This window comes from Gasterosteus aculeatus, chromosome 12 (assembly GCF_964276395.1).
Source record: "Gasterosteus aculeatus chromosome 12, fGasAcu3.hap1.1, whole genome shotgun sequence".
Classification (NCBI taxonomy): Eukaryota; Metazoa; Chordata; class Actinopteri; order Perciformes; family Gasterosteidae; genus Gasterosteus; species Gasterosteus aculeatus.
In genome coordinates this window covers 19,461,698-19,488,041 of record NC_135700.1, presented here as the reverse complement: position 1 = coordinate 19,488,041, position 26,344 = coordinate 19,461,698, and the positions used below count along the sequence as shown (strand labels likewise).

At 43.8% G+C, this 26,344-nt stretch overlaps 2 protein-coding genes across 4 annotated transcripts; both read left to right on the top strand.

The window, feature by feature from the left end:
• The first annotated feature begins 3,289 nt into the window (after positions 1–3,289).
• On the top strand, positions 3,290–8,293 carry nod2 (nucleotide-binding oligomerization domain containing 2). 2 transcript variants are annotated; one of them, XM_040169108.2, is made up of 10 exons: positions 3,290–4,155; positions 4,346–4,472; positions 4,801–6,583; positions 6,672–6,755; positions 6,842–6,925; positions 7,054–7,137; positions 7,285–7,368; positions 7,548–7,631; positions 7,773–7,856; positions 8,068–8,293. In XM_040169108.2, the coding sequence occupies exons 1-10, from the start codon at positions 3,670–3,672 to the stop codon at positions 8,138–8,140; spliced, it is 2,973 nt and encodes a 990-aa protein (XP_040025042.2). In that variant the 5' UTR covers positions 3,290–3,669; the 3' UTR covers positions 8,141–8,293. The 2 variants fall into 2 exon arrangements, 1 of the variants encoding a protein (XP_040025042.2); XR_013451595.1 differs by having other exon boundaries at positions 3,309–4,155; positions 7,248–7,368.
• A 745-nt stretch (positions 8,294–9,038) lies between these two features.
• Positions 9,039–25,668, top strand: cyld (cylindromatosis (turban tumor syndrome)). Of its 2 annotated transcripts, XM_040202432.2 has the most exons (17): positions 9,039–9,400; positions 10,344–10,879; positions 12,339–12,650; positions 14,315–14,420; positions 15,305–15,406; positions 16,053–16,169; positions 18,418–18,806; positions 19,326–19,491; positions 19,584–19,725; positions 20,343–20,465; positions 20,715–20,806; positions 21,086–21,152; positions 21,711–21,843; positions 22,105–22,213; positions 22,315–22,433; positions 22,809–23,025; positions 23,346–25,668. In XM_040202432.2, the coding sequence occupies exons 2-17, from the start codon at positions 10,388–10,390 to the stop codon at positions 23,528–23,530; spliced, it is 2,871 nt and encodes a 956-aa protein (XP_040058366.1). In that variant the 5' UTR covers positions 9,039–9,400; positions 10,344–10,387; the 3' UTR covers positions 23,531–25,668. The 2 variants fall into 2 exon arrangements, with proteins under 2 accessions (XP_040058366.1, XP_040058375.1); XM_040202441.2 differs by lacking the exon at positions 16,053–16,169.
• The last annotated feature ends 676 nt before the right edge of the window (positions 25,669–26,344 follow it).

The window sequence follows — 26,344 nt, the reverse complement described above, 5'->3', positions numbered from 1 at the left end:
GGGGTGGGGGTGCTGCGCTAACCTTGAGCGCAGCACCCCAAACCCCGGGCAGACGCTGGAGACCAGACTCCTTCAACTTGGCCGCCCTTGAAAAAAAAAAAAAAGGGAGGAAGGGAGGGGGGTCTCTCAGATGTTGGCTTTAATCTTCCCGTCAATTAAATCCAGAATGACACGCACGCGCGTGTGTGCGTGATGCCATCCACTTCCTCTGTTGAATTCCTTTTTTCTAATTATACACTAATCGTTCCAATGTGTGAATGAATCCAGGAGAAGTGAGTATTTCAATATTTGCCGTTGAATGACTTCATTTCTGCACGCGGTGATCCTCTTTCTCTTAAAGAAAAGAGGCAATCCACCTTTTTATTGGCCCTCCTCTTTCTCAGAGGAATGTTAGATTATAGGCACATAACTCAGCCTTGTGACCTGAAACCTAAAGGGGTTGACATTGTCTTTGTTATCACATTATATAACACCATAGAATAATTACACCATAGAATACCATAGAATTATTCAAGTCAAACAAGTTTGCCATTGGAGTAACTTAAAGGCAAACACTGTCAATCGCAATTTCAACTCATTGACATGCATCTCTCATATCTAACCTGTTTCCTAGAATTAATGGGTATTATTATTAGTACAGAGTTCCCACTTTACTCTACAATACCTGTCCAGAAAGAACGTTGACTTGACTAAACACGAACAACAATCTTTCATTAAACCGAACGAAGACGGAAGTTTATTTTATAAAAACTGTAGTGATGAAACCGGCTTGAATCAACACATTTCATAAGATATTGACACAAGCACACATACAGGGGTTTGTTTGCATGGCTGTTGAGTGTATTTTCTGTTTTCTGTCTGTTGTTGTTCGCCATTTTCATTTTGCTTAGAGGCAAAATTACAATTTCATTTTGGATGGTTTGATAAATGGTAATGGTAGTAAATGGCCTGTGCTTGTATAGCGCTTTTCTAGTCTTCTGACCACTCAAAGCGCTTTAACACTACATGACATCATTCACCCATTCATACACTGATGACAGGAGAACCAATGTTGGGTTAAGTGTCTTGCCCAAGGACACAACGACATGCGGGTTAGCCGGGCCTGGGATCGAACCGACAACCCTCTGATTGGAGGACGACCGTGCTTCCCCACTCACCCACAGTCACCCACAAATAAATCATTTCTGAGCATGAGGATACGTCAGAGTTCATACAGGATGCAACGTGCTGAGCTGCTTCTTACATTACATTACATTACATGTTACTTAGCTGACTTACAAACTCAAAAGAACAAGAAACACGAAAAGTGCAATTTCATCAAATAAACCAGTTTACCACTCGCCGTAGATATGAGCCATTACAAGTGCAATTTAAGTGCTACAATTTGTTAGTGTTCCAAACAAATCGATGCAGATGCTGTCAGCCCACCTGGCCTCGCGCTGAGTTCAGCACACGTGTTTTGGATCTCTCCACAGAGAGAATCCTCTGCGATGGAACGGCTGCAGCCAAAGCACGGTTGGATCCAGCAATGAACATATTCATTCATTGACATACAGTTTGAAACTGACTTTGGCCAACAAGGTTATTTAGCTGAGCTGACTTCATATTCAGTGAGACAAAGCTCAGTTTGCAGGCTGAGGAGTGGATCTTCCAAGCCAAGTTTAAGTCAACCAATCGTCGTGTCTATGGTTAAATTATTATTTTTTGTCTTGAGAATAAACCCTAAACATAACTTTAGATTTTGAGCGCACATCGATCCAGCTCTGCAGGCTCTGACCTTTGACCCTTTGTTGTTACAATGCATACGCATTCTTTTGCTCCTTAAACAAAAGGCCCCCGGATGAGTGACATATGGTCTGACCCCTGCTCAACCCGTCTCATTCAAACTTTTTTTCCTTAACTCTTATATATGAATATTGTGTTTCTTCATGAATGTCTCTTCATTCATATACCAGAAGCTTATATAATCCAAATGACTGAAGTTGGAGCCACAGAACATATTTCCTTTGCACAAAGAGATGTATGTTGAAACCGAGGATGGAGATACTCAGCGATGTCTCTGGGGAATATGTCCCTATTCTCTTTATTGACAATTTCTTGCCTTCCTTCTCATCCAGCCAAACCCGTCTGGACCCCCTGCTGTGGATTGGATGGTAAAACATTCCATGCTAGGGCTCGTCGCAGGATACCTGACAGGGAGCACTCTGCGTTACACTCCCGCTGGTGGAGTCGCTTCTTTCTCAGACAAGAGTAAGAAGAAAAATTGAAAACAGGAACTCACTTCAGAAAGTTTTCTTCCAATACTGACTTTTATTACTCGTGCCGTTGTGTGTTTGAGGATTTCACCAAAGAAACACAACAAAATAATCATGGCACCCAGGAGGGGGCTATAATAACACCAATGACAGCTCATCGGACCCTCCAAAAAGTCATTTTTGCGCTTCTTTCATCCTGACATCAGAGAAAGCAAAGGGGGAGGGGGGGTACGATACCATCTCAACATGCGCCGTTTCCTGGGTATTGTTTTATATCCTCTTTTTTGAATTGTACATCAGATACACGGCATGCTGGCTAGGCTGCATGTTCCCAGTTGCCACAGTATTATTATTATTATCATTATTATAATGGTTACCAGGCAGAGATTATCATACAATTGTTTTTTATTACAACAAACCATTGATCACTCGTACCCCATTCTACTGAATCCAATCAAACCAATTAAATGATTGGCACAAAGCGAGGCCATGGATCGGGTCATTTTCCTTCTCCATACAGAAATGAACAGGTAAACAGGTAAAAGAAGTTGCCAGCCTCTTGAGCAAACCAGGTTTCTGTATTTATGCGATAGTTCCATCAAGTGGTTTCATGAGCAAACTGCAGCCGTTGAGGAACCACAAACACAGACTTGCAGTTAACCCCTTCACTATATCTCTGCTGGCTTTTCTTGCAAATGAACTGTTTCTATTCAAAAGTGTCCGAGCTTTTGCCTTTTTTTTTCTCATAAAAACAATAATTCCTCTTTAGGGTCCTTCTAAATGGGTTGCACTCACCCTGGCCCCCATCGGCAGGAGGATATCCAGCGGGATCACAACAAAGTGCCCCATTAAAACAGTCGCTGTTTGCATGTGGAAACCGTTAAAGTTGTTAAACTTTTTTTTTGTTAGAAAAGAAAAAAAACAGGGAAGTGAATTAACGTTTTACAGACATTGTAAATAATGTGGAAGTAAAGAATATTTTTAGTTTCCGTCTCACAAAGGGGGACTTAGCAGAGCGAGTTCTCTTTTCAACTGTGGAATGAGGAAGAAGCCAGTCTGAAGTATTGCCGTCTTCACTTGACAAGCGGCAAAGCAAGCAAGCTGTTTATTACGGAGACTTTGCCGTGAGTGATAACCTTACGATTGCCTGTGGTCCTTTAGGGGCCCCTTGCTTCTGGTGTTTCTGTAAAACGTTTTGAGTCAGGTTTATTTTGTTATTTTCTTTCGGGTGTGTAACAATTCTATTGTTTTCAATGCAACGGATACTTATCCCAGTGTTGGCTACCTGAGTGAAACGAATGAGGACCAATAGCACGATGACATGCCGGCTGCTCATTGTGCCAGCGTGTGAAAGTGGGAGCAGCCTAATTACACGATGGGTGTCCCTCAGTGTGGCCGCTGACATGCAACGAGCATGTCAGCCCAGGAGCTGGTGCTGAGACAACGGACAGAGATCCTGCACGCGCTGTGCAGCAGCGGGTCAGCTGAACACCTGGATCAAGTTCTGGACATTCTGCTGTCCCAAGGGGAGCTGGTGCCGGAGGACTACCAGAACATCCAGGTCCCGGGCCGGTCGCTGTACACCAAGACCAGACAGTTGCTCGACCTGGTACATGCCAAGGGTGTGGACACCTGCGTGCTCTTCTATGCCGCCCTCAAACAGGTGCTGCCTGAAGGGCAAGGAGCTGGTTTCTCATTTCCAGGAATCGGTTCCAATGAAGAAGAAAAAGAGGATCACCCGAGCACATCTACTCGGACGCTTCTGGCCCAACGGCCGAGCCTGGTCAGCGAGCTGCAAGGCTGCGTTGAAGATGCACTGCACGCTCTCGTTATAACAGGGCACTTTACCTCAGCAGACTGCAACGACGTGCGGCTGCCTGTGTACACTCCCTCTCAGCAGGTACTGGGATTGGCGCACCTGTCATTCACACTGTTAAACTGTGGTTTGAAAAATTCTTGTTTTTCTTGTTTTTAAAAGTTAGTTTTTGGATCCCTTTAAATAGGCAACTTGGAATGTTTAATTTAAGCTGCTGCTGGTTGTTGTATGTAAATGAGTTTTAATTGTTAATCTCTTGCCCCTTCTATGTCAGGCAAGACGTTTGCTTGATCATGTCAGAGCAAAAGGAGAATCAGCGGCGAAGGTTGTACTTCGGTACGTTCAGCAGAAACAGGGATCTGGATCATCGCTAAACCAGGAGAATTGGACTCCTCCCAAAGGTGCGCCATCATTTCAATCATGCTGGAAAGTATCCAACATTTACCTGGTTCTTCCTTGGACCATACTTCAACCCCAAACACAGAAAACCACATGCAGACCGTATGTGCACATGGGGGTTTCTGTTTGTTGCCAAGCTATTTTAAAATATCTCCTTTTATTTCCTTTCAAACATGGAAATGGTGGTGCTCAAAAATAGAACACAGTTGAAAAAACGCTGATTTCAAAAATACAAAAAAAAAGACTGAGTTTGTAGTATGAGTTGAATAGTATGTGTCGTTTTACACTTTACTGCAGTGTATCTGATATGCGGTATACTTTTTGTCCCAGTGGTCCTAAAGTATCAGAAGAAGCTCAGCAGTTCTGTGTCTGCTCAGTCCTGCTTCCTCAGCACTTATGGAGGAACCAGCCACATGGCTCTGGATGACATCTACACCGAGGGCCAGCTGGAACTGGCTCATTACTGCGGTGACGTCCATGGACCTCTGGGCCTGGAGGACGTAGTCGGCGCAGTGGGCACGGTGAACAAGGAGGCCGACACGGTGCTGGTGTCCGGGGATGCGGGCGGGGGGAAGAGCACCTTACTCCAGAGGCTGCACTTGCTTTGGGCTCGCGGGACGCTCCTTCGGGAATTCCTCCTTCTGTTTCCGTTCAGCTGTCGCAGGTTGAACTCAGAGCGGCAGGACCTGTCTGTCAAGGAATTGCTCTTTGACCACTGCTGCTGGCCGGACAGGGAGCAGGAGGAGATTTTCCAGTTCATCCTGGACCATCCGCATCTCATCCTCTTCACCTTCGACGGCCTCGATGAGCTCAAGCATGGCTTTTCAGATGAGCACAGGCTCTGCTGCCCCACTCAGCGAGCGCCTGTTCAAATACTGTTGTTCAACCTGATCCAGGGCTCCCTGATGAAGGGCGTGCGGAAAGTGGTGACTAGTCGCCCGGAGGCAGTGGGCCCTGTGTTGAAAAAACACCTTCGCAAAGAGGTCCTCCTGCAGGGCTTCACCCCGAGTGGGATTGAGTGCTTCGTGCGGAAACATCACAGTGACCCCGCTGTGGCCTCTAAGGTTTTGGCGTCCCTGCGGACAAAAAACGCTCTCCTTGGACTGTGCCACAGCCCAGTCCTCTGCTGGATTGTCTCACATTGCCACAAGGAGCTGCTGGGTTGTGGCGAAGGCAGCCCACGGACAATCACAGATGTTTACCTCATGATCTTGCAGCACTTTTTCCAGCACCGAAGCTCCCCTAAGAGCACCACGGGGACGAGTTGGCTTCAGGAGCACCTAGACACAGTCTTGCACCTTGGGCAGCTTGCCTTTGAGGGAATAGGAACAAGCTGTTTCATCTTCTCACCCGCAGACCTTGAGACATGTGGCGTAACTGAGAAGGACATCTGCATGGGCTTCCTCGTACAAAGCAAAGATATGTCCCCCACCCGCAGTAAATGCTTTGAATTTCTTCACTTGATGATGCAGTGCTTCTTTGCTGCTCTGTACATTGTTTCGTCAAATAACGCTGACCGTTCAATTATCTCGAACCTCTTTGAGCCGCAGAACATGAGAGCGACGGGTCTCGGGAGCAGCTCGTGCTTCGGCGCCTGCTCGTCTTCCGCTGGGAAACAAGGGCAGGCGTTGAACGGGGAAGCTGCATCAGCGGAAACACCAAATCTGAAAATCACAGCCACCTTTGTGTCTGGACTGCTGTCCCAGCGCCATCGGAGCCTGTGGCTCCACTGCTGCCCCAGTGCAGTGACCGAGAAGCGGGTCAGACAGGTGGTGAGATGCCTGTCCAAAGGCATGCACAAACACTTTAAGTCCATCCCGCCACCCGTAGACGGGGAGAAAAAGAGCATGCACGCGATGCCCGGCTTCGTCTGGCTCATCAAATGCATCTACGAGATGCAGGACAGCAGGGTCGCTAAGGATGCCGTGAGTAAGCTGGAGGTGGACCACCTGAAACTGACCTACTGTAACATCGGCCCTGTAGAGTGCACGGCTCTAGCCTACGTGCTCCAGCATTTGAGGAATCCCGTCGGCCTGCAGCTTGACAACAACTCCGTAGGCGATGTCGGAGTGGAGCAGCTTCTTCCCTGCATGCACAATTGCCATTCCCTGTAGTGAGTACAAAAAAAACAAAACAGAATCATTCCTTCTATCTCAAAAAGAAACGTTATGCTCATGTTTGCTACGTTCTTACATTTCCAGCCTCAGGAATAATAGCATTACCGATGAGGGAATTCGCAAACTACTTGCTACAGGTATCCATTGTGACAGCTTCCGGAAAATTGCGTAAGTGTTGTCAAAAGGATTAATGATGCTTTCACATGTCCCAAATTACGTTTGTTCCTTTTCCTAATCGATTTGTTTGTCTCTAGGCTTTTCAACAACAAGCTAACTGATGCTTGCACACAGCACTTCTCTCATCTTCTGAAGAGCAGGCAGGATTTCCTTTCCATCAGGTCAGCTCTTTCAGTATTTTCAGGAGCACTCATCAGATGTGACACTAAAATGGAACTATGATGATACTCTCAACATCTGTGCCGCTTGTCATTAATAGCAAATTAACGTAAACTCTATTTCCTCTCAGGCTTGGCAACAATAACATCACAGAAGAAGGAGCCAAGCAGCTGGCAGAGGGACTGAAATCCAACCGTTCACTAAAGTATTTAGGGTAAAAGTCTCCACGCCAATGTTTTCTTGTTGACGAATTTCTGTTCTAAACTAGTTTTGTTGTATTTGCCTTTGTTGCTTTGTTATATGGACTCATGTGTTTGATTTAAGGTTGAACCCCCCGCCTAATAATTAGTTGTATTCCCAGGCTTTGGGGCAACAAGATAGGAGATGCAGGAGCAGTGGCCCTCGCCAGTGCTCTGCAGAGCAGCACATCGCTGGTGTGGCTTAGGTAATATTTGCTTTAAATTTTGAAACCGTTGGTATATTTAAGTTGAAAAGGCATCAGACATGTGAACATATTCAGACATGTCTGAATTCTAATTAGCTGCACAATGACCACATTTGTGTATATATTTCAACAGCTATGGAATAATTTACCTGAATATAATTCTAAATGTATGTTCACAGTCTGGTAGGCAATGGTGTGGGGAATGCAGGAGCAGGTGCCCTCGCCAACGTTATCAGGAACAGCACGTCACTAGAAGAGCTCTGGTAAGGGTTAGCAACACGTTTTTCTGGTCCTGGCAATCAAACCAACTGCTGTGGACAGGAGTGGCTGACTTTTGGGAACTCCCAGGACGACAGTGCTTCACTTGCTCCACTTTCTCCTCACCCGCTTGTGTTCTGTAAAAGGTTGACTGAGAACTGCATAACCAGGTCAGGGGTGGAATGTCTGGTTCAAGCCCTGAAGGAGAATACGCGCATGAAATCAGTATGGTGAGTAAAGTTCTGTTTTCTCTTTAGGGTGTATTCTTGATGGCTGCCTACATCCTGGATTTGGGTTAAATTAAGGGCCTCACTTCTCTTTTTAGAACTAAAAAAACACTGCATCCTATTTTGCTCAACGGGAAACTTTAACTTTTGTTTTCGTTTTAAAACTGGAATTTTCATTCATTAATATTGTCCCTTCCTTCCCTTCCCATTACAGGGTGATAAACAACGACCTCACTTTGGAGGAGGTGGAGGATCTGAGACAACGAGAATCAAGACTGACTTTCTAATTTTGTGTAAAGCTGGCCAAGGACTGCACATAGAAGTTTTTCTATTTATTATATGAAATATTTATATAAGGGTGTGTTTGCTTAAATGTTGGTCTTCTACTGAAAGGAATAAAATGATACCTTTTCAGGGTTTATCCAAGCACAGAAGCCATATCCACCTTTGTCTTGGGTTTCTTTTGTGGGTGTAGGTTGTTCATATAAAACCACACCACTTGCACTATTATCAATATAGCTGGACAGGATAATATTGAAGCTTGTTCAAGGATTTTCTTCTTGAAACAAGCAGTTTGTGTCGACTGAAAATAAGTCTCCTGCAGTCAGTAGTAGAAAGCAAGTACAGTGTAAGGGGCACTTTTTTGATTTAATTTCATTCATCATTACATATTAGATGAAAAAAATATATCTTTTTTTTTATTGCATATATAGATGTATAGATTTCCTGCTATAGTTAGTAGTTTCATACTAACATTTTTTATCCAAAACCTATGATCATTTAATAAAACATGACACAGATATGACATATAACCTCCCAATAGTATATTAAGCAATTGCTAAATTTAAACACTATTATACACGAATGCACTACTAACCAGAATACAATAATATAATATACGCATATTATATGTATACATCTCTTAAAGAAATACTTTCTGCATATTGAGCCCATTCCATTTTATTTATCAATACATGTGATGATTACATTTCAAATTATTTCTTGATTAATGTTACGTTTCTTATTTTAAGTAAATACTTCCACCACTGCCTGGCCGGGGACAGCATCATCTGCCCGAGAGCTACACTTCAACCTAACTATGTGTTCTGCCATTCATGGGAAAACCCCACAGTGGCGCTTGGTTACAGACATAATGGACAGCCAATCAGCGCTTGGAAACGAAACGACGGACCAATGGATGTGAGGGAGTGCATGATGTCATACATTAAGTTTCGTGAGGTCGTCTTCTGTAAATAATATATCGCATAGCCGTAGAGATACGCTATTATTTCTCGTATTTTCATATGGAGAGCAGACGTAAATGCTGATACTGTCGAGGTTGGCAGTCCCCTGCCAGCCCGCGTGCTATCGCTCAGCCCACTAGGCTAACTTTAGCATAATACTTCCTAGCTGGTTTAGCTAGCCAGCTAATCAGAGGTTATTACGGGAGGAATCTAGCTTGTTTCCAGAGGCCTGTATCTAAATGAGATGGACGTTTGAAATGACAGTCACCTGCATTCTCTAACTGGACCGACGCGTATCAAAAGGTAGGTGTCCGCCTTTCTTAGTTTTGAATGTGAATTACCATTTGGGGCTTTTTGGCTGTGCGGTACGTTAGCTACTTCCCCCTCTTAAAGGGCCTGTGACTGACAGGTGATGACACCCCGATGCTCTGGTTATCAGGGAAAATGTTCACAAAACCGAGTCATCGTTCGAGTGTCAGTGGCGCCGAGACTCGACTAAACACCCGTAACCGTCTTTGTGGTCGTCACGTCGGCCAGCGGGCTCAAATGAAATGTCAAAACGGGTCAACGGCAGGTGTATCTCACTTTCAGTTCTCTACCTGCTTCTTGCTATTCGCCATAACAGTATTAGCGTGATTGTTACCATTCACGGTAATATTGTTATGGCTAACGTGTTGTTACTATGACATTACATGTTTTAGTGAAAACAACGATAGCATCACTGTGTTAGCGATACTGTCACGCATGAAGCAAGTGTGCTTCTAACACATTTCTGAGGTGTCATCAGGGGAAATCCAGTTCGGAGTCTTGCCCTTTGCTGTTTGAATAAGTCAACCATCTGCTCAGTGTTTTTTTAATTTTTTTTTAAGACTATTCAAATCAGTGAGAATGAGCAGAGTCACGCGAGGATTTTTTAAAATAACAGCAGTACCGCACAGGGATGACAGAGATAGTACACATCATTATTTATTTCTTTATACGTGTCTTTTAATTCATGAGCAGGCACCAGCAGGCAACACCATTTATTGTTCTATGTTTTCACGTTCATGTATGACCGTAAAGCAATTCAGATTGTTACCAAATGTTTTTCTATGGAATATTGTATTTTAGTTAATCAATTAAAATTTGTATATTTCAACTCTGTGAATGAAATAAATAAGAAATACATGTATGTAATGTGTATGTATATACATACACCCTATATATTTAATTTATTAGTTAATTCATTAGTTATTCCTTCCTACAGGTCAAGCTTGCCTTGATGTTGGACCTCCCGCCTAGCATGCAGCCATGAGCTCGGCCCTGTGGAGCCAGGAGAAGCCCAGTGGGGGCTTCAGGGAGGACTGGCGCTTCTACATTGTCATAAAGGAGTGTACGGTGGAGAAGCCTCCCCAGAAGACCCTGAGGATCCCCCGGGGCAGTCTTGGCCAGGCCTGCCAGGAGCGCAACAGCCTCGGCAGAACTCTGCCCCCGTGCAAGGGCAAAAAAAGTCTCCGCGTCCTGGACCAGACCAATGTGGTGCTGAGTCTGGACGAGCGGGACGTCCTGGAGCTGGATGAGAAGCTGGCCGAGCTGCTGTTCCCCATCACCAACTGCGAGGAGCGCTACGCCCTCCTCTGCAACGAGTCGCGGCTGGAGCGCGTCCGTGACATTGACTGCGGATCGAAGGTGCGCGTCCAGCTGCGCTCGGGCGATGAACCCGTGCCCGGCGTGGTTCGCTTCAAGGGCTCGCTGCTCCCCGACAGAGCGCTCGCTGGAATCTGGTTTGGAGTAGAGCTGCTGGTGAGAACTTGTTTGTCTTTTGTTTTCATACATGATGTGGGTTTACTCTTTAATTATTGTGCCAGACATTAAAATAATCAATTCATTTCAGTGTTTTTTTCTTGATGAGACATCTCGTCAAGATAAAACAAAGAAGTCAGTTTCAACTTGCACTGGAACTGCAGCTTGAAAACAATATATGCAGATCCGAAAACAAAAGCAGAGTTGCAACCAAACACCGCGTAACTGTGCATCCATTATGATTAAGAATATCATCAAAATGTGCTGTCAAAAGGAAACATGTTATCATTGCTTTTCAGGTTTCAATCCAATACAAAATAAACGGCCTTTGACATCAGCTGACTTTCTTTCTGTAGTACGGCAAATTAAAACACTCCCACTGTCTTCATTGATTTAGAAGACACGGACAATGCATTTCCACCACACATGACTTTCATTAGTGAGGCAACGCAATGATGATGATGAGTTTTTGCTCATGTTCTGAAGAAGATACATGAATTATGTGATTTTGTGAGTCACACCATTCGTACGCTGTAGTGTGAGTCTGCTATTTTAAGGTCAACAGACTTTACTTTCACACACTCAGCTGGAGAAGCAATGCAAAGCATAGACCAGGTTTATCATCTAAATTGTGCACCCAAATGTAAATGTAAGATTACATTTGGGTTCTGTGACATCCGCTATGACAATGTCTCTTCTCGACACTCTGTGCATCACATTAGTTTTGCCTTGATGGATTAAACGGTGTACATTTTGGACCGTCACATCTCAAAATTCTATTTTTATGGAGTCTTTATTAGTCTCTATTTCTCTCCTTTCTGAAGCTTTAAATATAGACACCGGCTACATATAATAAAACGTTGTTTTAAAGAAATTTGAACCAAAGAAGCAGTAATTTCTACTGACACAAAGGCCGAAGTTTGTGTGAACTATTCCTTTTAATCTCATCACTAAAACGGAATACTTGATGGTCACGATGTTCATTCTGTACCGTATGTACAGCAGAACTACACAATACAAAGGGTTACTTATTGCAGCACAATGTTGTTGTTATTCATCCAGATGGCGTCTTCTTGTGGTGGGCTGATGGAGCTCAAACTTTCCTACCGTAGCTCAGGCCTCAGTTTGCATAAATGCTTCAGATCCAATTCTGATTTATTGACCCCACCAAACAGAGATGACTCTAATTCATATCTAATCAGCATGCATAAAAGAGTCGCACTATGTCAGAGTCTGCTGTGCGACCGCATCCAGCAGCTGTGCGTGAACTTTTTGAATGCATTTCTCATTGCAGCAGTTCTACTTGTGTTCCTGCTGCAGTGATCGATCTTATTTAATCACAGCTCTGTGATGTTGACTTCCCTTCACTGAAAGATGCTGAGCAGCCTCGCTTCCAGCCTAGATATTTTTAGTAGCCCCTGTTCCGTCTCATCATCCTTCCCTCACTTCGGTCTCCTAGGAGGAGGGCCGGGGCCAGGGCTTCACGGAGGGCTCCTACCAGGGCCGACAACTTTTCCGCTGCGAGGATGAGTGCGGCGTGTTCGTGGCCCTGGACAAGCTCGAACTGTGGGAGGATGATGACGTGGAAGACTTTGGCGAGCTGGAGGTGGACCACATCAATCTGGTGGAAGAGGACCAGGACTTCCCCCCATTGGAGATCAACTCCAGGGTCCTGGTGCAGACCAGGGACGGGCCGGAGAGAGGCACCATCATTTTTTGCGACCTGTTGCCGGGCAACGAGAGCCTGGGCTTCTATGTGGGAGTTGACATGGTAAGCAAAGCTCTCTCTAAATAGTTATTGTGTCTACTAATGTCTGCAAATAATATGCTGGTTAACGAGAAAGAATACTAGGGTAATATGCACAATCTTAAATTATTGCCATTTCTGTGAAATAAATAGAAAGATTTCAAAAAATTCTTTCTCCCCGAAGCCAGCCACCGTCCAGACTAAAGCAGATGTGGTCAAAACTGCTTCCAGAACCTGTAACTTTTAGAATGTAAGCTTTGTGTAAATTAAACTTTTGCTAAACAATAGCAGCCAGTGAGGTTCTGCTTGCAGTCAGGCAGCACATTTAAAAAGACGACAATTTTCTGCAAACTTCCCTTTGACCGTTTATTTTAAATGCCAACATGGTGAGTTTATAAAATCCTTATGTTATCAGTGCAGCAGCTTGGGAATGAATGCCTATAAGGCGTGATTAAATAACAAACTAAAGAAGGGTTACTGGATTACATTGTTTCAGTGCCGGTATTCTCTGCAATCACAACACAAGTTGAATGTACTTTGCATCTCTCTTTCATACAAATGTCTTGATGTAGGCTATGCTCCACCGGTGGTACTGCTTCAGGTCTCACTTCACTTCCCTGACTGACAATTCAGTTTGTTTAATCCAGAACTGTCACACCGAAAAAGGAAAGTTACTCCTGTAATGTGAAACATTCTTATTAAGAGGGTTGTCCTTTGCATGTAAACTATAAATTAAACATTGAAACAGTGTTTGAGACTTTATGCAGTTTCACAAACCATTATATGTAATATTTTCTTTCCAGCCCTAATTTCCTGCTTGCTTAGTGTTGCTGTCAAAATCTTCCAAACCTGGTCAGTGTTACATTTAAGTAGCCGTTTATGATAAAGTGAGATTATGTTACAATCACAACCGGATGCTTCAGAGTGAACTTGTGAACATGAATGAATTAAGTCATGCCCTCGCTGTGTTTTTTGTTTTTGTTTTTCTCTCACGAGCGTTTCTCTGCACGTTCAGGCAACGTGTCTTCTTCCCCGCGATCCCAGCAGCTGGTATCTATGGCTACGGTTGTCAGGCGGGTGAGGTATTGTAGTCAGCGAGAGATCGAAACACATAACTGAGGCATCTGACTGCTGATCGTTAGCAGCAGCAGCAGCAGCAGCAGCAGTGGCCCACTCAGTGCATCTGAGCCACCCACACAAAGGCAAGGCAGTCACGCGGGGAGTGAGGTAAAGCCTTAGTGCTGTATGACCCAACAGCATGGCAAAGGGCCAGCAGGCAGCCGAGGGGAGAGCCCACTGCTCTGCCTCGCTCTGCGTCCAGCCTCGCCCTGCCTTCTCTAGCTAGTGGCACTGGACCTCACGCCTGATCGTAGATCACGCCGCTGGAACAGAGTCCCGGAAGCCAGAGTGCAGAAGGGGAATAGCGCGGTTGAGCTTGTAGACAAAGCAGAGCGTCCAGTTGGCAGGTTGTCGTGTTTTTTTTAGCAGGGAGAAAATGAGATGAGCAGTTTGGATCATAACGATACAGAGGATCAAGATTGAGCATTGTTTTTAGAGCGGTAAGACAGTAGACCTCTTTAATCTCCAAGAAGATAGCAGGGAAAGAAACGTGTGGCAGCCGGTCCGCTTCGCAGAGAGGAAGAACGCCCGGCAGAGTCGCAACTTTCTCATGTCTCCAACTCTTTCAGGACAATCCTATCGGAGACTGGGACGGTTTGTTTGGTGGGAAGTTGCTGTGTAATTTTGCAAGTTTGGAGCACACGCGACTCGTCCCCATCTGCGACGTAATGCCAGGTGAGTCACCTCGTGTTGGTCCCAGGCTTTGGATATGTGTGTGTACGCCAGAACCCTTCCTGAGAACATTGGGCTGTGCCTGTCTTGGCGCGACTCTGAGCTGCCCCCGAGCGATGTGAGTTTGTGTTTTGCTTGCAGCGGGAACAGAGAGCCTTTTGTGTTGACGTCTCACTTGTTTTGGAACGTCAAGTGAGATACTCGGGCTCTTTGTTCCCCACATTGGCATATTGATTTGTTTATGTGTTGCTGCTGCCTCTCTCACTGTTCAGATTTGCGTCCTGGAAGATTTCTCTATTTGGCAAATTTGTCATTTGCCTTTTGAAAGCCTTTCTTTTTGCACCCTCTGGAGCGGCTACATGAAGTATATTCTTTCACTTAGAGATACTTCACTCAAACATTCACTCAACATGATTTGTTCCTTATTTTTCATGATGCCGTTAGCAGACCATGATAATGAGAAAGTAAAAAAAAAAATATATATATATATATATATATATATATGTATGTATATATATATATATATATATATATGTATTTTTTATTTTTATGTATATGTATTTTTTTTACTTTCTCTCTATATACATATATATATCTGGTTAGAGTTTTAGTGAGATTCAACATCTTCCAGAGTCTTCTGTAATATCATACATTAAAAGCTATTTTCTCATAGTTATAGTAAGCGTATATATAGTCTTTACACTTCTAGGTGGTTATTTAAATCACTTGTATCTGTCTAATTGCAGCGACAAATTGAAAAGCATGTAGGTAAAAACATACATAATAAAGTGTATTCGGGCGGCTGTGGGTGTGATTTGGTGCATGGTAGTTTTACCTTTGCTGAGGGGGATGTTGTACTAACGTGGATGTGTTTTTGGGCTGTGCAGAATATTCCATGCAGGACCAAAGGCTGCAAAAGCACAGTTTTGCCCCCAGAGGCACCAACAGTGAAAAGTCGTCCTCTGGCCAAAGCAAACCAAAGAGCAAAGGTACTGCACTGCTGTTGTGACACTAACGTAACCGATGTGCCGACCGCTCGGTGTGGCGATCATTCTTGAAGGAGCGTTCCATCGGTTGGTTGGTTGGTTGGTTGGTTGGTTGGGATTCTTCAAAAGCAAGCAACGTTTTTTTTTGTTGCAAATTTTGATTGGGCAGTTCTAATTATCCCTCTGAGGATATTTGTTTGTGGAGGCAGACAAGTCTTTTCTTTGTTTTAGAGATCTCTAAAAATAAAAAGTTTTGATCAAACTTTATATTTTACGGCAAGCAGAGCTAAGAATAACAAGAGAAAAAAAACGCTTCAATTCCTTCAAAGAAATAACAGTAGATGCTTTACTCCCCTTTTCACAAAATATAAGAAACTCCTGTTAAAGCTGCTTTGATTTTGGTTTCGGTTTCTACCGTGATCACTTTTGTCTCTTTTAGTTTTTCCTTTATGCAGTAAACTCATTGCAGTTGCTAAATCTTTAGTTAACGGTTATTATTATTATTATTATTATCCATCTTATTCAATGAAATAATCGCATAGGATTCTTTACCTTTTTAATTGTCACTCGATCTGTTTTCCAACACACTCACGCACGCACACACACGCGCGCACACCCTTATGTGTTTCTTTCATGTACTTATTTACAGGATTAGGTCATCATTGTGGAAGTAGAAGCAAGTCTGAATTTTACTATACTTTAAATGGCAGCTCTGTTGATCCCCCCGCCCAGTCCAAATCCAAAAGCACATGGTACATTGACGAAGGTAAAACACGGGGGACTCGAGGGGTGTCAACCATCGCACCGGCAAGCTCCTGTCTACAACAAGCTACACACTGATCTGTTTCACCGAGACACTCCTTAATCTACTTTTTATTCACTAACATTGGCAGAATCAGGGGCTCCATTCCTACTGGGTCTCCACTGTACTAAGATGATTGGATATTCTGGTACTGTGGGATGAAAAAATCAGAAGTGTCCTTCAAAGTAACAAACCACAGATCGTAGAATGTTTCAGCAATTGGTAATCTCATTTATGTGAACTTACTTCTCCAACCTGCTGCCTGATGAAAATGTGCTGCACATAATCCTTGTTTTTGATGTAGTCAGTTTGGGAAATTATTTTCTGTTGTACAACAAAATTAAATATACATTTTTACAGTCACTATAGCCAACAGAAGTACACGAGGCAGATAATGCAAGAAATTAAGATAGATTTAGTTTAGATGACTAAAATACTTGGATCAGTTTAATAGTTCTGGCATTGCACCTCCACAATCACTAGAAATATATATATATATAATATATATATATATATATATATATATATAACAGGAAAAAATATATATTTATTCGTCTAAAAAAAAAAAAAACAGGTTGGGGAAATGCAGTTCCATACCCAATATATTCCCATCATTCACATATAGGTTATTTACTGGTAGTTAAAGTATCTATTGAAATGAACACCCCAAACATGATTTGAGGGAATACAACAATGAGTAGTTTGTTGCAGTAGCTTGCTATGACAACCTTTCCACTAGTTTTGTCCTTCATTACCATTTCAATGTGATGTTCCACCTGCACCAGTAATTTGTGTCGCCCTAAGGCTTTTAATAATGCCTAATGCTGCAAATAACTCCTTAACTGGCCACTGTGGTGGGCTGCAAAATGCCCTTTTTTTAAATAAAAGACGAACATTTCGTTGTCGTGCTATTTGCCAGCCGAAGCATTAGTAAAATACTTTATTTCTAGTGTCAGTGATTGAGCACACTGTTTGGGGACACAAGTTACGATCGCATTGCTCGTGTCATCACCCTCGCGCGTCAGTTGTGAAAAATTTGATGAGTTGTCTGAAGATGAAATCATCAAGATGGTGGAGGGAGATCAATGACGCACGTTATTCTGAATATCAACTAGATAAGCGGTTTCTCGTCAAATTCCAGATGCCATTCTTGTCATGATCAAATCAACAAAAAAGTAGAAGCGAAAACCAGATGCTGACCTCAGCACCCTCTCAAAGGCTCGCACACGCAAGCTCTGCAATTCTGAATTCGCAACGTCAAAATGACGACCACAAACTAACTGGCGTTGCCTCTTCTCCAGGCAAAAGGATTACTTTAGTGTCCGCATGAGTGTTTTAATACTAATGCGTAAATCAGTAATGACAGAAATGGCTGACAAGCCATTTTCACAACTGCCAGCTCATCCTGTGAATTTGTCACCTTGTCCGTTTGGGTCACTTTTGGGATATTTTTCTTTGTGGTTATTGTGCTTCCATTACTGTCACAAAACGATCAGACCACAAACTCGTTTGATTCTCTCGGTGGTGGAATAATTCAGGTGTGGATATTATGAAATCTGAATTGACTCCACTGCAATGGTAGGTATGCTCGGCATTCTTCTTTTGGAAATTCTTAGATAAAGTGACACTGTCCTTCACACATGCATTTATTTGAACAGTTTAATGTGAGTGTGAAGCAAGGTGAAGCACGCTGCAGAACGCCATCAGTTGGGAAGAGGAGTCTGCACACCAGACATCAGGTCGAAGGCGTTTTTAAACTTAACCCAAACACCTGTGGATTGTCCCCAATCATCAACGGTTTTTCAACATGAAAATCTTTACTATCCAAGGATATTTATCAGCATGCAAATATGACAAATAATTTCTCTTGGACTTTGCATTCAAACGGGCCGTTCATTGTTAAGGGATATAAGTTGCATGAACATTTTCAGGTACACTGAGATAGTTTATGTACAAAATATCAGTAAAAGATCGTTACTGTGGAAATTTATGAAAAACTGTGATTTTTGTGGAGACCTACTGTACATCTCCATTGGCAGTGTGCTTCCCCCCCCCTTGGCTTCTTAAAGCGGGACACCGTCTGAGAATCTCATCTTTGCCGCCACCCAGTGGTTGAAGTGGGATTTTCAGCCTCATCTCGGTTACTCTTTAAAGAGGTTGTCTCCACTATCACTGTTAATTGTTCCACACGGTTCTGGTTTCTACCCTGCAGTTGGGGAGGACCCCGCCAAGTCCCTTACCGAGACACCGCCTGACTTCAACCAGTCCTCCCCGCCCTCCAGGGCCCCGCCCTCGACCTCACTGTCCAGCGACAGCAAGTTCCACTCGCTGCCCTTCAGCCTGAACAGGAAGACCGGGCCCATTGACAACATGAACCATGGGCCTCTGTCGCTTTCTGTCCAGTCGGTGATGGGAGAGCAGCCTGAGCCGCCGTCACCGGCCGCCCCTCCCTCACCGCGTCCTTCGACGCCGCCCCGAGGACAGCCGGGTCTGGAGGTGGGCTCTCTGGTGGAGGTCAAGGAGAACCCCCCTCTGTGTGGTGTCATCCGCTGGGTGGGCCTTCCTCCTGGCCTGCTGGAGCCTTTGGCCGGGCTGGAGCTGGTCAGTGATGATTTTCCTTTTAGATACGTTGCATGAACACATTTCTCCTGCTCTTTTCTCAGGAACAATTCGATCAGCTGAATAAAAGCTTTGCTCACCCATCTAGCCTTAATTTATACGCCTTTTCTTTTAGTAGTCAGTATGAATGGATTTATCTGTCTAATCAATACATTGTCATCATGTCTCATGATGCGGTGACTGTTTTCTTCCATGTAAAGCCATCCAGTTTAGTCTTCTTATGAATTCACATTACATTTCCATTCATTCCAATGGAAAGTTTATACTTTGAATATTAACGGAATGTTATGACGCCACTGATGACCTCTAACTTGAATACTTGAGCTTGTTTTGATCATCCACACGTGTATCGCATGTCCCAGGTGGATGAGCCGGGAAGGACATTTTTAGACTTATTTTAGAACGTGTTGATGATGTTTCAGTAATTCCTCCAAAACAAATCTTTACTCCATTACCTGTCATTAATTGATTGGACTCCGTGGTGTCGATCCTCTCCTCCAGGAAGAAGAGTGCCCCGGCTGCACTGACGGCACCTTCAAAGGTACGCGCTACTTCACCTGCCCCCCCAAAAAGGCACTGTTCGTTAAGCTCAAGTGCTGCCGGCCCGACTCCCGCTTCCCGTCCCTGCATCACTCCTCCAACCCCATCGAACGGTGCAACTCCATCGGTGAGTCGGTGGAATTGAGATGATTGAGACGATGCCTGCAGATGAACTGAAATCTCTGAGAGCTTTACACTTGGTACCGTGTGTTTGTGCAGCATTTGGAGGGTACCTAAGTGAGGTGGTACATGAGAACACGCCTCCCCGCACAGAGAACGACGGTCTGGATGTCATGGTAGGAAAAAAGAAAGGCATCCAAGGCCACTACAACTCCTGCTACCTGGATTCAACCCTCTTCTGGTCAGTAACTCTTTTAGCCGAACAGTAATGACTTAATCGGCTGCGGTTTATGCCATGTCATATCGCCGTCTCTGGACAGTCCTATTGATTGACTATCTAGTGCTTCCTCTGCCTGCGGTGCTGTCTGCCCACAGGCCAAAGCTTATTAGTAAACTGTTTTGACTTTGCCCACCGGCTCCGACAGGAGGGCGTATCCCTGCTGCGAGCAGGTCGGTGGATACTGTCTCCTGTGCTGTTTATGCCAAACTGCCGAAGGGCCATTGAACAAAGCGGTGAACCCAAACTTCTTCCCTAAACTACGGGGATCCCAGGTTTTTATGGCCCATCGTCCAATTGGGAGATTCAAATTTGAGCTCTAAATGTGACCATTTTACCAGAAATTATTTTAAAACATTTCCACGTAGTTGGTATGGGGAATCTTTTAATCAATAGGAAGTATTTTTTTTATCAGCTAAACAATAAATAAAAATCTAAATAATCCAACGTCATTATAGCCGCCAAATACATTTTTTTCAATGTCAGTCAAAGTTCATGTGAAATCTTATACAGGCATGATAAAAGAAACATGGATATTGATTATTGTTACATCGGTCTGTCCTGTGTCCTCTGCTCTGCAGTCTGTTCTCCTTCAGCTCGGTACTGGACACGGTTCTGCTGAGACCACGATCAAAGACAGATGTGGAGTATTACAGAGAGACCCAAGAGCTTCTACGCACAGAGATAGTCAACCCGCTGCGCATGTATGTCCGAGGGGTTTGTCGCATACGCACTCGTGATTCACATTGTAGGTTTTCACCCAGAGTTCTCAGCACTTGAGTTTACTTAATTTATTCACACCAAGCTAAAGGTGAGCGAAAGAAGAATGCTTGAGCATGATTCAGATAAGAAAATCAATAAACACTTGCGTTATTTACTTCATCGCCTGTGAATGTTAACAGATCTAATGCCACTGTTCCCATGTTAGAGCTTGTAACTTCTTTGTCCTGCAGACATGGTTATGTGTGTGCTACTAAAGTGATGAAGCTGAGGAGGATCCTGGAGAATGTAGAAGCTGCCTCTGGGTTTACGTCTGAAGAAAAAGGTAGGGAGGAATGGGACAGATACATCGATAATTGGTCTTTCAACAATTTCTCAAACCTCTTCCACTCAGACATGGCTAGTGGTCACACATATTAAAAACTTTAAGGGAAAAAAAAAAACTTTAATTATAATATATTATACTGCTGCAAGAAGAAACTTAAGTAATTGTTCACATTCATGTCATTGACTTCTCAGTTTCTACCGTGTCAGCGCTTTCTAGCAGCATTTATTACACAGGAGTGTTGCCTCACATTTCATTCATGCACGTATTGTATTGCAGATCCGGAGGAGTTCCTTAATATCCTTTTCCATCACATACTCAGGGTGGATCCGTTGCTGAAACTAAGGTACGTGTTTGTTGCTTTTTGAAAATTCTACCTACCTTTGGGGTTCTTGCAGAGCATAAAGGCCAAAAAGAGGCATATGATTTACCAAAGTGATGCATGTTACTACACACACAAATGATGTCTGTGAGAGTACAGTTCACAGATTGAACAGCAGACATTGTGGGGAAAGTGGTTTCACTGGCTGTTTTCTTTGGTTGATGAGAACTATTTATATTCACGTTTTATTTTCTTTGCAAGTCAGATGAAGAGATTTCGGTCTACTGTAAAGTTTGATTCATTAGTAGTCTGGATTGGAAACTAAATGATGTCTCTCTTCACCATTTATCAGGCTCATGATACTGAAGATGTGTTTCTCAAACGTCAAGCAGTTAAATGTTACTATTAAAAGTTATTTATAAAGCGTTTCGTAATGTAATACTAAACCTTGATATTTTCTTTTTCTGAGATAAATATCTCTTATAAGTACTTTGTGAAGTTCTTTTACTATCTGAAAAGATTACACTTGCCCTGTTATTTCTGTCTCCAAAATGGGGAAGATAAATAAGATTTGCTTTCCAGGTCAGCAGGACAGAAGGTCCAGGACTGTTACTTCTACCAGATCTTCATGGACAAGAAGGACAAGGTGGGAGTTCCCACCATCCAGCAGCTCCTCGAGTGGTCGTTCATCAACAGCGACCTAAAGTTCGCAGAGGTGAATTTCTTATTTGTTTGAACTTATTAGCTGAAGAAAGTTAACTAAAGGGATGGTATAGAAATACTTTCCCTTACGATTTTCTTTTACATCCTTTACAAGCAAAAACGTGATTGTTACCTCTGTTCACGTTACAGACACACATGCTACCGTCAGTAATAGACTCTTCTACACACGAGTCCCGATCTCACTTCCTGTGTACACTGATCTTTGCCGATGACCACATATGTTTTCTCTTTCTCTGTTTTTCCTCAACGCCAGGCTCCCTCCTGCCTTATCATCCAGATGCCCCGCTTTGGAAAGGACTTCAAGATGTTCAACAAGATCTTCCCCTCGCTAGAGTTGGACATCACAGACCTTCTTGAAGACAGTGAGTTGTAGCTCGTCATTTTTCAGATTTTTGAAAGTTTGTTTTCTTGTTTCCAAACTGGCTTTGGGCAGTGTGTCAATGTGCTTATTATTATCATCCAGCTCCACGGGAATGTCGGATCTGCGGAGGCCTGGCTCTCTACGAGTGCCGAGACTGTTATGAGGACGGGGATATCACGGCGGGCAAGATTAAACAGTTCTGTGAAAAGTGCAATACGCAGGTAAACAACAGAGGGCGTCATTGCATCACCAATTCAACAAAAAGTGGAGTGTGGGCCAGTGTCGGCCGTTTGGTGGCGCCAAATCCAAGGGAATCAACCTGCCTCGGTGCAGTTCCAAGTTATGTTGCAGAAGGCTTCTTCAGTAGATCGTAACACACGGTTCGCCATTTCACTTTCCACCCCTCACAGCGCATTTACCGAAATATCGTCGCGTTTACATCTATAAGTTGCTCACCAGGCAGTATGAAAAATCTTCTTAGAAAAATCTAAGTGCTTCAACGCTTTTATTTCCTGTGATCTCGTTTAACGTTGAATGTATCGTGTTACGTTTTCACAGGCCACAGTAACAAACCGTCTCTGTGACATCGCTCTTAGGTTCACCTCCACCCGAGGAGGAAAACCCACCGGCACGGCAAGCTGTCCGTCCCCAAGGAGCTGCAAGACGGTACGGGGCGGCAGGGCAGTTTCCCCCGCCAGAGGATGGAGCTGTTCGCCGTGCTGTGCATCGAAACCAGCCACTACGTGGCCTTCGTGAAGTACGGCAGCGCAGACTCCGCCTGGCTCTTCTTTGACAGCATGGCCGATCGTGACGGTAGGCATAAAACTAAAGAGTAGCATAAAAAAACATACACCCGACCACAGAAGAATACAAATAAACAGACACAATTAGTCATAATCCTGGGAGAATATTAATATTCATAGTTGTTCCCCTGATTGCTGTTTTATTTCTGGTCCTGTAAATATTTTATTTATTTAAAAGAATTTCTCTTGATTACTGTCACTGTCTGATGTGACCAAATGACTCAAGTACTAGTGAAATGGTTTTCCAAACCCAAAGACAGTTGAGGCAATATGATGTGACCATGGCCTTGCTGTTTTAAATGATCACCTCCTGATCATGTGTCTTTGCAGGCGGGCAGAACGGCTTCAACATCCCCCAGGTGTCTCCCTGTCCGGAGGTGGAGACCTACCTGAAAATGACCCCAGAGGAGCTGCACACGTTGGATCCCAAGAGCATCCAGGGCCAGGCCCGACGCCTGCTGTGTGACGCGTACATGTGCATGTACCAGAGCTCGACCATGAGCCTGTACAAGTAGAAACCTCCACCCTGCCCCTCCACCCTTGTCCCTCAGCCACAACCCCCTCCCTCCCTCCTCGAGGGCAGGAGATTCCTAGAAAAGACCAAAAAATGAAAAAACAAACTGAAGAAGAAAGGCTGCCTGCCAGCAGGGGTGCTGTCCATAGTTAATCCTCTCCATCCCACCGCTCCTTAATGCCTGCCTGGGGGTCAGGGAGATGGAAGAGGTGGGGGGTCGGGGGGGGGGGGGGGTAAGCCTATTTGCACTGTGCATTGGTGTGTTCTTCATGTAGGCCTGCGTAGCTTCCCTGTGTGGATGGTGGTGGATGACGATGAAGCGAAGGTGGGCCTAACGGAGATTCACTCCCCGTTCAGGGAGGAAGTGGGAGAAGACGGACAGACGGGAGGGCTTGCTCGCACCGCCGCGGCCGCCAAAAACAAGCTGAGCTAGTGGGAGCACCTCATTTACCTTAAGAAAAGAGGAGTCCTGCTATTCTTAATCACTGTAAAAGACGGGCGCTTTCCCTAATGCTACATTAAGGAGGCAATGCAGTGTGCAAATCCTCATCCAACCTCTATGTACTGTGTAAACTCTCTTAGTAGCATAGACTTCTCCAGGTAGTCACATCAACGGCATAGACGTCATCCTCCCGTGCAGTCGCATTCGGACCAGAGCGTTCTGCTCATTCTGTGAAGCGGTTTGCATAAACCCCCATCACTCTGTGTACATTTCTTTACAGTACATGTTTTGCAGAAACAGATGTAGCCATTGTAACAGTCTCACGTTTTACTGCATACTTGCTCAAGCAACGCTGCACTTTTGCTCCATCCCCAAGTGGACCTATCAGGAAACATTTAGGTTTTGCTCTTTTTTTTTTTTCTTTCTTTCCCTCTGTGGAAGTCACGGTGAGTGCTAATTTGTTGGTTGGGAGACATCAGAGTTTTGTGTTACAGAATACAAATGTGCTTCTCCTCTGTAGCAGTAAAGAGAGCTCTGCATTGCTAATGCGGGGTAGATGCCAGATAAATTTATGGAAGGAGACTCGTACAATGGCTCCTGTTGTAAAGCTTGTTGGTGGAGCACTCGCTTGCATTCACAGGGTCAGCAAGGTGAAATACTGGGAAAGTCTGTCTGTTATCTTTAAAAGTCAGCGAGTATGATGTGTATAACTTGACATGCAGTGTTTTTGAAGTCTTAGACCCATCGTGTTGATAACTTGATCTAAACGATATTTTATGTTTACGAAGCCTCTTCTCTGCCCGTCATTGCAAGTATTGACTCTCGCTGCCTTCCATGAAGATGTGACATGCAATGTTTGCAGCCATGCACCAGATAACACAACAATTGTGATGAAATCGTATTTATTGTATTCTAATCAAGTTTTCAAACTCCTACATCGTTGAGAAAATGAAACCGGGTTGACGATACTGGTGCGAGGACTCCTCCTCTTTCTCAGTATACTGGAGTGAGTCATTGCAGTTTACGCCGTCTCATAGCAACTACTGAATGTTAATAGTGACACGTTGAACAGTGTAGAGTTAACAAAGGGTGGGTGATGAATGAGGCACCGGGCTGGAAACCTCGGGGCACCATATATACGTATTTAAAGAAAACCGTTTAAATGAATTATTTAAAAAAAAAAAAATCCTTGATTGCATCGTATTCCAATTTCAAAGAGTACCTAAAGCATAAAGTAGTTTGTTTTTATATATCACAAGAAAGTGAATTGAAGAGAGGAACTGCACATGTTGGCATCAGCATTATATATAAACAGTATATATATATATATTTTCCTAAATCACAACTTAAATATTGACTTAGTTGTGAGAATAATTGTGTGTTTTTTCTCGTTTTTTTCTTATAAATTTGGTTCCGGCTGACAACTTTGACAACTCCGTGGTCGTTTCCACTGTCCCAGGGACCCTGACGGGGGGATTTCCTGTGTGAACTTTTTTCTGCACTGCTGAAGCGTGTCACTGACTGGAGCCTTGTTCTCTATGAGAGAATCTCAGAACGGAGGGAACCAGTTTTTCTTTTTTTTTGTTCTTTGTATTTTCAGTGGCATCTGTACAGTATATACATATGTAACGGGTGGAAAATTAATGTCAGTGATGTTCCTGTAAATGTTAACAAAATAAAGCCCATTTTTAAGGGTACACGACATGTTCTCAGTGGTGTCATGCTAGATCCTGCCTGCAGCTTTGGGTCAGAGGTGGAACTGGATTTGAGGTTTTTTTGGATTTCCGTCTCCTTGTCACAGAAACTTTCGTCAGGGAAGTTGAGAAAGTGTTGTTTCTCTTCAAGTGGGTGTGCGGGATACAATCAGCAGCACACAAAGTGAAAGACTCATGGGGATTGTCGTTTGGAATAGCAAGCTAACGCTAATGCTGATTTTGAACCGTGGCCTCAATTATTACGTGTGAGCAAGTTACTTTTTCAAAGCAACTCCTGAATAATATTTGTTTTCATGAACATCTTCTTTGTGCTGTTTGTTTGACTGGCACATGCGTTGTGTCGGCTTCCAGCTGCAACGCTGCTAAATTACTGACAGCGGTGGCAGGAACAGCAGACAATGGATTGAAGGCTGTATCTGGCCTCACGAGTGCTTTCTGCTGAGTGGCAGAGCAGCATATTGAAACCGTATCTTTATATTTCTAAGAGGTCCTTTGCTCATTACTGTTATTATTAATATATATTGTGCAGTTTCTGGAGGCTTAAGATGTACATCATTTTAAGATTTGGCCCCTAGGTGGATTTTTCAATGTTTGAGGTGCGTCTTATCCCGTCCTTCAACAATCTGATTCTTTACTGATAGGATTACCACGATTAAGC